General features: G+C 28.4%; 1 protein-coding gene across 2 annotated transcripts in view; it reads left to right on the top strand.

The window, feature by feature from the left end:
* The window catches only part of LOC142317712 (uncharacterized), a 66,235-nt gene extending 53,713 nt beyond the window's left edge, over positions 1 to 12,522 (top strand). Inside the window, exons 13-14 of one of the 2 annotated variants that reach the window (XM_075354262.1) lie at positions 5,883 to 6,007; positions 12,500 to 12,522. In XM_075354262.1, the coding sequence (XP_075210377.1) occupies positions 5,883 to 5,894 (12 nt within the window). In that variant the 3' untranslated portion in view covers positions 5,895 to 6,007; positions 12,500 to 12,522. Of the gene's footprint in view, positions 1 to 1,928; positions 2,083 to 5,882; positions 6,010 to 12,499 lie in introns of those variants that run through there. The other variant, XM_075354269.1, reaches the window with a different exon arrangement.
* The last annotated feature ends 225 nt before the right edge of the window (positions 12,523 to 12,747 follow it).

Raw genomic sequence — 12,747 nt, 5'->3', positions numbered from 1 at the left:
ACTGGCTCTGATTTTTACCTTTTTCTTTTCTGCTGTGTAGAAGGCAATTGAGAATTTAACAAAACAAATTTCCTGATCAGACTATGTTAATTCAAAGTTTTAATGAATTCTGTTTTCATTACAGACAATTCTGTTATACATTAGAGTACAAAGAGTTCTTTTGTTACTAGATTCATGCAAAATTCTCATGTCATTAAAATAAAAACATTAATAGCATAGTATTAACATTCTAGAGGTGCCAATTGTGTGGGAAAACATTCTGTAAAGGATACTTGGTTTTTATTTCTTTTATTATTGTTTTAAAAAATTATTTTTATTAGAATGAGATTATATTAAGAAATAAAATCAGATTATATATTATATAGTAATTGTTAAAAAATGTTCTGTATATAGTGTTTTTTGTTGTGTATACTACTTCCAGGTGTTTCATTCTTACCTGATACTTTTTTTTTTAGTTATAAGTTAAGAATTCCATACTTGCTGTCAAGTTACAGAAAAATGTGATAGAATTTTTTTTTACTTTGATCAAATTAAAGAAAATTTGTAAAATAAGATTGCTAGATTACAGTCAATAGACATTCTACTCAACACAAGTAGTCAGAATCAAAAAGACAGTGTATGAAATCTAACTGAATAAGAACTATTTTGATGGCTAAAACTGTTCACCCACAAAAAACAATGATTTATTAAATCTTCCAAATGATACAAATAAATTAACATTTACTACTTACTTTCTAGTATTAACATAGAACATTTTTTTTCACATTATTTTACTGTTCGCTTCTCCAATTCATAAAAAGTTAATTGACACGTCTGTTTGATTGTTCGAATACAAGAAAAACTATATAACATAATAATATGATAACAGAGAAAAAAATTCATAACAAGAAAAAATTCAGTAGTAGGCAGTAAATATATCAGTGCCACACATGAGGTGTACAATTTGATTATGTAACAGAGTACATCATGACTGTATTTATTCTTTAACTTTGTTCCCAAAATGATCATTAACTTTTCAGTTAGTTTCATTCAGCTATAGAAAGTACATCAAGTTTGCTAAAAACTCTTCCAAACATTTTTATGTTGCTCTTTTATTAATGTAAGTTTTTCAGCAATTTTTCACTAATGTTTTTGGAAATGGAAAATTGATTTTTTTAAGCTGCTGTAACTTTTGCATCTTTTATATTAAAGACTGAATGAAACTTTGTTAATACTAAAAAAATATTTTAAAATATCTCTGGAGAAGAGAGATTTGTTATCCTGAAATTGTACTGAATAAATGGTCTCGAGTATCTACTTGAAAAATGTACTAAAATAGTTTTTCCTTTAATAACATTTTTTAAATTCTAAATAAACCTATTTAAAGCTTACACTACACAATTAAGTTCAGAAAAGAATAACTTTAGCTGTGTATAAATTTTTTTTTAGAGTTCTCTCTGATGAACGTTTTTCAAAAGCTGGGCGAATTTTCTTTCGTTATACATAGTAGTATCTATTTATAGTCTGTAAAATATATGTTAAAAAATCATAATAATTAGCATATTATTCTTATCAAATGCATTGATCAGTGAAACCTAATTATTTAAGTGATAAATGAATATATGCTAGTGATTCCTTGCTGCTCCACAACTTTATTATTACAAAGTATTGCCATATATTTTAAAAAATTTGGATAAAAACCCAACTTAATGATTGTAAAAAAAAGAAAGTAATACAATTATTTTCTATAAAAAATTGGTTATCTACAACTTTGTTTATTTTTAACATATTGAAGGAAAGTATTCATCTTTGTGTAATTCTGTTATTAATTTAAAGATTCTATGACAATCTTTTTTAGCAATAGTGTATCTTTCCACAAGTAGACACTCATATAATTTACTGCTTGAAATCTGTGAATTTATAGGCGCTAATAAATTTTTATTTTATAGAATTATCTGAAGAGGAGATGGATGATGAGTCAGTCAATAGAATATTCAGTGTATTAAATGCACTGGCAAATGTACTTGTAAATTGTCCTCGCTGCCGTTCCAAAGTTCTTTTCACTCTTATGGTACTGGTTCATGAAAAAAAAAATAAAGACTGGTTAGTGGATTATGATTTAATTTTATTTAAACGATCTTAGTTTGATGTATTATAGTAAAACCAATTTTTAAATTGGTCTTAATAAACAATTTTTAAACAAAATTTCATAGAATAAAATATTATTTGTCTGTTTTCCAGCAAATTTATTTATAGCAAAGAAAATATTTTAAAGAATTATATAGCTTACAGCCATTGATGGGTATTGCTCAATTTATATTTCTCTTAAATAAAAGCAATGGTATATGTTAACTGGAAATGCACAAATTTTTGAATATATAAGTTTACTTAGTCTTTGTGAAAAAAACACACTTTTAGAAAGATTTATGTACATTCATATATATCATATATTCATATACTGACGTGAGTAATTAAAAATTTTTTTTTTACTAAAATTACAATCCTTCTCAGTGGTCAAGGAATCTGAAATTTGTATAGATTAAATATACAAATTTTATTTAAGGAAAATTATATTATTTGAAAAATAAATTTATTGACATAAAAAAAAAGATTCTCATATGAAAATATCTGAATTTTTATGTTTAACTTTTCTTTAATAATAATTATATTAATAAAAATATTTCTTAATTTATCTGATAATTATATCATTCCACTTCATAAAGCTCCATTGAGTTAGTGACTAAAGTAGACAAAGATGATGGGATCAACTTGATCTACAAAATCTTTGGTTATTCAACTTGTGCTTTTTTGTGAGCAAACAGACAGAAAGGTTGTTGCTATTAACCAGTCACAAAGAAATAATACCAGGCTGGATCTTTGAACAATTATTACAGACTTTTCAAAGAAAAGTACAGTATTACTTTTGATTGCATGGTAATGGGGGATGAAAATGGATCTTCTTTATGTTTTGAGGTATGAAGTGAAAATACCATTCACTTAAATTTGGATTTCATTACATTTTTATAGGCCTATACATAAAATTTTATGACTCAAAAATCTCAAACTACTAGATCAATTTCATTGAAATTTAGTTACGCTCTAGTGGTGTATTTGAAGTTGTGCATGAGAAAATTTGATGAAAATTTGTTGAATTATTGAGACTCTCAATTAAGGTTGAAAAAATTTGAGCACAGAAGTTAGAAGCATGGATCATTATGATGTTGCAAGTTGGAGTGTTGACTTTTCTTTATCTCTGGTATATATTGCTAGCAATATTAAACCAAATTAAAAAAAAAAAAACAATCTTCTTGCAGAGAACACAAAAGTTTTTTTAATTAATTTTTTTTTAGAAATGTTGAAAAAGGAAAGTCAATGAAAAAGTTTTGTAAGCAGTAGCAAAAAAGAAACAGTAGCAAAACTGTTTCTCATTAAGACTGTTTTTCATTAAAACAAAATGAATGTAAAAAAATCTTCATCTTGAATGAAAACTAAAAGAAAACAGGCTGAAAGTAATTTAAAGGCCAAGTACTCTGATAGCTTTAAAAAAATTTAAAAAGTTTGTTAATTTCAGCCATTTCATCATTGAGAATACTATGTCCAAGTTTGAATTTCCATTACAGTGCTATGTGTAATATGTGCAACCATGCAGAGTTTGTCAAATCATTATACAGTAGTTATCCAAGAGACATGTTACAGCATCACAAGACAAAATGAGAAAACTACAGATTTTAACTGATTTGCAATATGCCCCAAGCAAAGGACAGGTTTATAAGATCATCACGAATTGCTCTGTGGTGACAGTTTAATATGTCATAGCTTGCTGTCAATAGCTCTCCTCCCAAACTGTCAATGTTTTTACATTAGCAGATATAACTGGAATGGATTACATGCCTTTTGTTGATCAGTTTCATGTAGAGAGCTTATACATGCAGTATTTTATTGTCCATTTGTACTTTATTTAGACACATCAGTGTAGATCACTCATCTACATTCACTTGGAAAAAAATGGAAAACTTGCCTGAATATCAGGTTTTGTTTTGACGTATTTGTTTTTATTTCATAAGTTTAAGTTAACTCAGAAAGGTAATTCAGTGATAAAAGTTTCTATTGAGGAAGAATCCAAGTAGGGAGTTTTACAGCATTATTAAAAAGTATATGTTGAGTTTGAATAATCATAGGAGTTATCTATAATTTTTGAGATATTTATGCCTGTATGATCATACACTTCATGTAATCAAATATTATCACACCTTCATCCCTTCATCATCATACATAGGCTCTTGAGATTGTATCTTCATTTTATAACATTTAAACCATTATTAGCTAACTTCTCTGACAATAGTCAGAGAATGCTCTTGATTCTTTGATACAGCCCTGTAATTACTGCAGGGCTGTATCAAAAAATGACTGTAGCAAGCTGAAAAAAATACTAGACAAGGTTGCATATCCTGAATCATTTATTTCATTGAGAAGTAACAACCAATTAAGAGGAGCTTCCCAACTGCTGTAACTGATTAGAATTTTTAAACTAAATTTTTAACTATTTTATTTAAAATTTTTGATTAAAGTTTTAAAAATAACTAACATTTTTAAACTTCAAGTTATCTTTTCGGTTACATTTTTAATTTTCATTTATTCATTGAAATAAAAGCCTAGGAATTTGATAATATTTCTTTATTTTTTTATTTAAAAATAGTTTGTGAATAGTTCAAGAGGCTTGGGGATGTATTTTTTACCTTAGTCTGGCTTTTGATGGGATTCAGTTAAAAAAAAAAAAAGTGTTGTTAACTAATGTCTCAAATGTTGCTTTAATATAAAAAGCACTACATTTATTTACATTATAAAATTATGTTACATTACTTTTGAATACATGAATAATCCTTCGGTGTAAGAAGCCATTGGAGAGTGATAAATTAAATTTAAATGAATTTCTTTGGAGTCAGAGTTGGTCACTAAAAATTGTACCATTAATACCATTCAGTGAACTTTTGATAGTTGTGAATAAAAACATTCTTTATCAAGTTTAGTGAACTAGTTGCATATCTCAAAATTGCAAAATGGCTGTATTTTAGAAAAATATTACTAAATATGAAGGTTTTTTGTTTGATATAGTTTCTTTGCTATTGTGTTTTTTTTATCATCCACTATTATGGATACCAGACAGCAAATTTTCTCAGCTTTCTGCTATCCTTTCCAACTTTTTTTCAGTGACGTTTTATTATTTAAACGATGGGATTTTTATTAAATGTGCCTTTAGTTGTAACTAAATATTTTTTTTTTTTTTTTTTTTTTTAGAGAGATACTCTAAAGATGCAAGAATTGTTGAATCATAAAATCGTAGATGAATTTTACTGTTTGCCTTATAATCCCCTAGGCTTTATTTTTTTTTATTTTTTATTTTTTTTACTTTGTTAACTATCTAGGTGATAGTTAATATCTAGGTGATGAGATAAATATCTCAACCCCAGTGCCACCTAGGAGGTCCATTTTTTGCAAAAATATTTCTTTTGATGCAACTAATGTACATTCTGAATATGACTCAAATCGACCATAAATGCAATTTTTTCCATATATCTCAACCCCAGCGCCATCTAGCGGGTCCATTTTTTGCGAGGTACTTCTTTCCATGTAAGTAACACATATTTTGAATATGAGCCAAATCGGACCATAAATACAATTTTTTTAAATACCTCAACCCCCAGCGCCACCTAGCGGGTCCAGAGTAATTCAGAAACCTTCATGGGTGTGTGCACAACAACTACCAAAATTTCATCGCAATCAGATGAATGGTATAGGAACGCGTATTGGACAAACAAACATACAAACATTCATTTTTATAAATATATAAGATTTAATTAGTAATGAAAAAGTATAACTATTTTGCCTTCTTTTTCTGCTTTCAGATTTGGTATTAAAAGTCCTAAAGCTTGTCGAAAAAACATTGAAATTAAATGATTCAGCATCATTAATTGAAAACACTATCAGCAGTTAATTCTATCAATGGAATGAAAAATATAACACAGTTAAGGTATTAAGTATATATTATTTATATAAAGTTTAGTATAAAATTATTATTTTATACTAGACTGTCCATTTCTTTTGACTTCTATGTAAATTTATATTTCTGCTATTTGTTTTGCTTCTTTGAAAAACAAAAATTGTACAGAATATAGAAACTGTTAATGAGAAAAAGTATTTCTAATTTTGTGAATTTTTTGTATTAATCGGTATTTAACACAACAAAAAGAATATATCATAAGTAAACCAGTATATGTTTGGTAAACAATGCATGCTTTTGAGTTTGTTGAGAGGTAATTTATTGGCTCTTTTTCGCTACATTTATCTAACTTAACTGTTCCTTGGATGTTCATATTCAGTTCAAATATATTTTAATGCGGTCTTTTTTAACTTTAAAAATAACACTTATATAAATATTTAAAAAAAAAGAAGTTTTTCTGAACAGGAGCCATTTCAAATGGCCCTCATTTGATGTAGATCATCAGAATGATGGCATGTGCTTTCATGTGAAAGTGTTAGTTCAATTTTCTTTGGAGAAATGTTAATTTTATTTTATCTGAAAGAGTTTCTGTTTTTGTTTCATTTGTTAGTAAACATTACCATTTATCCATGTTTATGTATATATATATATATACATTTATTCCATTAACATACTGACCATGTGCTAATAAAATTTATTATCAAACAAAATTTAAACCACTAAAACGTAGTAAATAGAAAAGTTAAACTTACCATATTAATTTCAAGAATCGATTTTTGCGGGATCCCACATCCTCAGTTGGTATTTAATTCTATAATTACATTAAAATAAAATTGTTTTTATAATTTGTAAATTTTGAATTTGTCAAAAAAGTTATTGCTTTATAAATTTTGAAATTATGGATGAATATTAGAATTTTGTTCGTCAAATGATGTAATATTACTGCCAACCTATTGTTGGCAGTAATGATGTTAGAACAAAGGAGAATTTGTTTTAAATATTACATCATTCCAATACTGAACAGCAGAATTTGCATATTTGTCCATAATAATTTCAAATTCTATAAAACAGTTACATTGGCACAGCAGCCAATCTATTTTTATCTACTTTACCATAAATTAACAACATGTTCGTCAACTCCAACTGAAAACAAATTTGTGGTATCACCCATTGTGAATGACTGATGGATCAATTAAAGCACAAACTCTCCTCAAATGAATATTCAAATGTTAAACGTTAAACTTAATTGCTGATTAGCTGTTGTTGTAAGCCAATGAAAAATAAACATTTTTAATTTTGTTCTGTTTAAAATTGTATCTCTTTTCCAATCCAGTTTGTGTGTTCTGTTTTCTACTAAAGTTAAACTTTTCAAATTTGTATTTAATTTTAATAGACATTATTTGCATCAGTTTTCTCAGAATTAGATACTGTGTAAAGTTAATTAGAACTTATTATTTATTTATTGGTAAATTAACAGTTTTTTTTTTTTTTAAATCTAAGTGAGCTAGAGGTCTGGGACCACTTTTATTCAATTTCTTAGATAAAAACCTTAAAGAAGCGCAAAATTTAGCTGTCGATTTGTATCCCAAGAATTTTAGTACAGTTTAATTTCACAGAGAGAGCAGGAAGCAGGACTAAATGTTTTGCAAACCAAAACTCGCTAACGAACCATTTTCTGACCTATGTTTATAATAAACTTTTTATCATATTTTTGGCTGTAGAATCATCACCTGCGAGATTGCTGTGCACTTTAGAATCTCTTGAGTATATATATATATTTTGAAAATTCAAGTAATTGATGAACATATTGATCACTGTTCTAAACTAATTCAACATAAAAGAAACTTTAACCACTAAAACACAGTAAAGAGATAAACTTAACAAATTAATACCAAGAATCAATTTTTGTGAATCCCACATCTTCAGCTGGTATTCAATTCTATAATTACAGAAAATTAACTGTTTTTTTTTTAAATTTAGAATTTAGAAAATGCTGAAATTTTTTCATTTCAGCAATTCAACAATTTCAGCATTTTCTAAATTCTTATAAATGATTGATTTTGTGTAAGTATAAATGGAATACAAACTGAAGATGTGGAATCTCACAAAAATTGATTCTTAGAATTAATATGGTAATTTTAATTTACCTATTTACTCTGTTTTGGAGATTTAAATTTCATTTAATATTAAATTTTATTAGCACAGGGGTCAATAAGTTAATGAATTGTTTGAATCTTCAAAAAAAAAAAAATATATATATATATTTATACATATGTATATATAGGGTCATTCACGGGAACCGGATGTTTTTGAAGTGGGTTGTACTCGGGCGTTCGAGGTGGGAGGGGCATGTGGCTGGTGTCTGACGTTTCCTTTGTTCATAGCATTTACATTTTAGTCGTTGACATGGAGCCATGGATGCTAGACCAACGCCTGTACGCGTATGACAGTCTTGTGCGAAATGACGAATCCGTAACTGCTGTTCAGCGAGATTTCCGCCGTCAGTTTAATATCCATCGTAATGTAAGTATCCCTTCTCGTAACACAATATTGCGATGGGTAAACAACCTTCGAACAAGTGGTTCAATATTGAAGAAAAAACCACCGGGTCCCTGACGAACTGCTAGCACTCCGGAGAACATTGAACGAGTAAGGGAAGCCATTGTCAAAAGCCCACGGCGCTCTATTCAGAGGCATTCAGCAATGCTTCAAATGAGCACTAGTACGGTAAGACGAATTCTGCATACAGACCTGCATTTCCATCTTTAAAAGATAGCCGTCGTGCAGCAGTTAAACGAGCAAGATTTCACGCAGCGATTACAATTTTGTCGACAAATGCTTACCATTTTTGAAGAAAATGAAAATTTGTTATTGTTAATGAGTGACAAAGCCCATTTTCATCTGAATGGCTTCGTCAACAAACAAAATTGCCGGTATTGGGCAGAAAGAAACCCACATCAGCTTTACGAGAGACCACTTCATACCCCAAAGGTAACTGTCTGGTGTTCAGTAGGAAAGGTCGGTGTTATTGGACCATATTTTTTTTAAGAAAATGACGCTGCCGTAACTGTAACAGCTGATCATTATGTTGCGATGTTGAATACATTTTTCATCCCTGAGTTACGAAACTGGGGAATCGATTTTCAAATTGTGTTTTCCAGCAGGATGGAGCTACAGCGCACACAGCGAGGGCAACGATGGCTGTTCTCCGTAACTTGTTTCCAGGACGGATCGTTTCCAGATTTGGCGACATTCCTTGGCCCCCTCAGTCCCCCGACTTGAGTAGTTGTGATTTTTTTCTGTTGGGGTTTCTGAAATCGCATGTGTACGGCAATAAACCGCGTATATTGGAAAGACCTAAAGATCGCAATTCGTCATCATGTCACCCAGATTGATGTAGACATGCTGCAAAGAATTGAGGTCAGTTACCGTGAAAGGCTACAACAATGTATTGCCCAAAATGGACATCACTTGCCGGACATAATTTTTCGTTCACGAGTAAGTAACAAATGCTTTGATTTAACAAGTGTTTCAGTACCAATAAAACTTTTTTAAAGTAAATATTCAATTTTTTATGATTATTTTAAAAACATCCGGTTCCCGTGAATGACCCTGTATATATAAATACATATTAATTTTACTGAAATTAATCTTTTTAAAATTCATACTATTCCTCTAAACTCGTAAATTATAAATAAATCACTTAGTACAGAACATTGAGATAAGATCTATCTTACCTTAAGTTTTCATGAAAGTACTTTCACAGGATCCTGTGAAAAAACACTTTTTTCAATTATGTCTGAGGATGCAGGATCCTGTGAAAGTACTTTCATGAAAAATTAAGGTAGGATATGTCTTACCTCAATATGCTGTACTAGGTGGCTTATTTAATATAATCAAATATATATATATATATATATATATATACTAGCTCCCCATCACAGCTTCGCCCACGCTATATGATTACTTACATTTCCTGTTAGCAGTCAGTCATTTTATTTCACGTTTTTTAATCAAGTAACTGGAGGCAGGTGCATCCAGTCACACATACAGTAATGGTGGCAATAGTTATGTTGGTTGAGCTGCAGTGTCATATACCTTTGCACTCCTTAAAAAAATCAGAATAAAAAAACCCCAAAAACAGTTTTTAAATATTTATCTGAGGAGTATTTGCAAGTTCAAATCTACTGAATATCTCATTTACTATAGTCGGGATTGGGAAAATTTATGATCATTGTTCAAAATTTTTTACCTTTCTTCATTTCCTTTCAAGGCAGAATTTCAAAAATCTAAAAATTGGTTTATTGATATGAAGATCATATTCACCAAAGAATCAGGTTGATTTCTACATTTCCTACTGATAAATTAAAAAAATAACAGTGTTTCAAAAAAATGTTAAAAATCAATATTAAGCCTTGAAACTTGGAATTTCAAAAAATTTAGAAATTGGTTTTTAGATATTCATAATCAGTTCAAACCCAGTTCACACAGTGAAGATACTGACTGTTCAAAATTCATTAACTCAATTCATTAAAGTTTGTGCTTCAGCTGGCAAATTTCTACTACTACATATATATATATATAATAATCTTTCTAAAATTTATCTTTTCAAGACCTGTATCAGCTCTGTACTAATAATTATTGTATATAACTCAACTCAAATAGTGAATTTTTAAATGTGTCAAAAACTATAAAAAAATATTTAAGAAAATAGTAAATAGGTTATTTGACAATAAATTATAAATTTATTTCTAAACCAACTTCTAAATTCTAAACATTCTGAACTATTTTAAAAAAGATTTATGAATGAACTGAACTCTGATTATTGTAGAAAATTAAATTACTTTTTAAACGTTGCTTTAAATCATTGGTTCCCAAATATCAATTCGGTCATTATTTCCCCCTTTAAAACTAATAATTTCCTTCATTATTTTTTGAAACGCCTCTGTAAATAAAGTAAGATCATCTGCTACATCCTCTTTAAGTGATTTTAAATTTACTGGATGAGATGAGACTACATCTAAGATATTAAATCGTGTTAAGTTATTCCATTGATGGTTTTTGATATAAATTATAGAATTAAACTATGTAGACTTTAGAAGAGTCTTGTTTCGAAAAATATTGTGGAGCCTCTAGTTGCTGCATCTTATTAGATAGTCTGATTATAAATAAAAAAAAAAAAAAATGAAATACTTGCAAATAAAATAATTTATTATCTTTACATTTTATGATATGCCTTAAATTTAATTTGTTTTGGAATCCTTTGAAAAACCGCAAATTTTTGGGAGATATCCATAAAACTGGATATCACATTGCCCTCACAAATTAATTAATCTCTGTAAAATGTAAATTTTTATTTTCCTAAAGTATACATTGCAATCTGTTCAACTAGTGAGCAATAAGTAACCTCACTCCCATAGCTTAATGAGATGAGAATGATGTGTAGTCTTGTACAGACTCAGGCCAGTCTTGAGACATGTGGTTAATTGAATTCCAACCACCAAAGTACATGAGTATCCATAGTCTAGTATTTAAAACCGTATAAAAGCTACTAACTTTTACTAGGTTTTGAACCTTCAACTTCAAAAATCAGCTGTTAAATAAGTGGTTTGCGACAAGTTAACTACTAAACCAGCCTGGAGGTCTGAGAAATAGTAAATGCATACATAAAATCTATCTGTTCTTATGTATGGTATTGTTATTTGGGCAACCAGCCATACTCTATATCTTTTCAAATTTCAAAAGAAAATACTAAGAGCAACATGTCTTGCTAACAAAAGAGAATCACTTGCAAAATTCTTAACAGATGTTTAATAAATTCATAATTAGTTGCCTAACTGTTTATATCATTTCTTGTTCCCTCAAAACTGAGAATTCTTTTGTGAAACCTTTTCTAGCACAATTATCAAACAGAATAAAACATTTTAGATTAACTGCTCATCATCTTACCCTTTATATAAAAAAATTAAGCCACATGTATGCTTCTCAAATTTTATTACAAGCCTTGCCCACAATATAAAATTTCTTTCAAAAAGAAGACAAAAAAATTTACTCATAAATAAGGTATTATTTTGTTGATGAATTTTTAAACAATAATTTTAACAAGATTTTATGAGCGATTACTAATGAATGTTTCTATTAATAATAGTAATCACAAATAAATTGTTAAATATATTTATTTCTTAAAACTTTAACATTGAGAAGTTAATACACTGGTAAATAGGTTATCACAGTTATATTTTAGAATGAATTTAATGAATTTTTTTGTGTAATGTTGAAAATAGTCATAAACTGTTGTGAACAGGGCCACGATTAATGAAATTTTCAATTTCATATTAAAAATTAAAAAGCGTTAGTCAACTCCATATCAGATTATTATTCTCTTTTGCTTTACAATAAATTTTATTTACAGTGTTTGACTAAGGTTAATGTTTTACTACCTTTATCAGAATAATGGTACAAGCTAAGCATACGTTATACAGGATTATATTTATTTTATTTCACTGTATTATTATTTTTCAGGATTTTCCATGGACTTTGATGAATTGTTCATCTGAAAAAGAATTTTACTTAAAGTGGAAACATTCAGTAGTTCCTGTACTTCTTTATAGAAATAATATGAATTTGTTTGAAGAAATTACAAATAAATTGCAGATAAGTAGCAGTGATTTGATTAAGGTAATTTTGATAGTTGTTATTTTTAATTTGCATTAATTAATATAATTATTGAATATATAGTCAAATTGAATCAGTATTACTTGTCAGTGTTG

This window comes from Lycorma delicatula, chromosome 1 (assembly GCF_047948215.1).
Source record: "Lycorma delicatula isolate Av1 chromosome 1, ASM4794821v1, whole genome shotgun sequence".
Classification (NCBI taxonomy): domain Eukaryota; kingdom Metazoa; phylum Arthropoda; class Insecta; order Hemiptera; family Fulgoridae; genus Lycorma; species Lycorma delicatula.
Note: the sequence above shows the minus strand (reverse complement) of the source record. Positions and strands in the feature narration are given on the sequence as shown.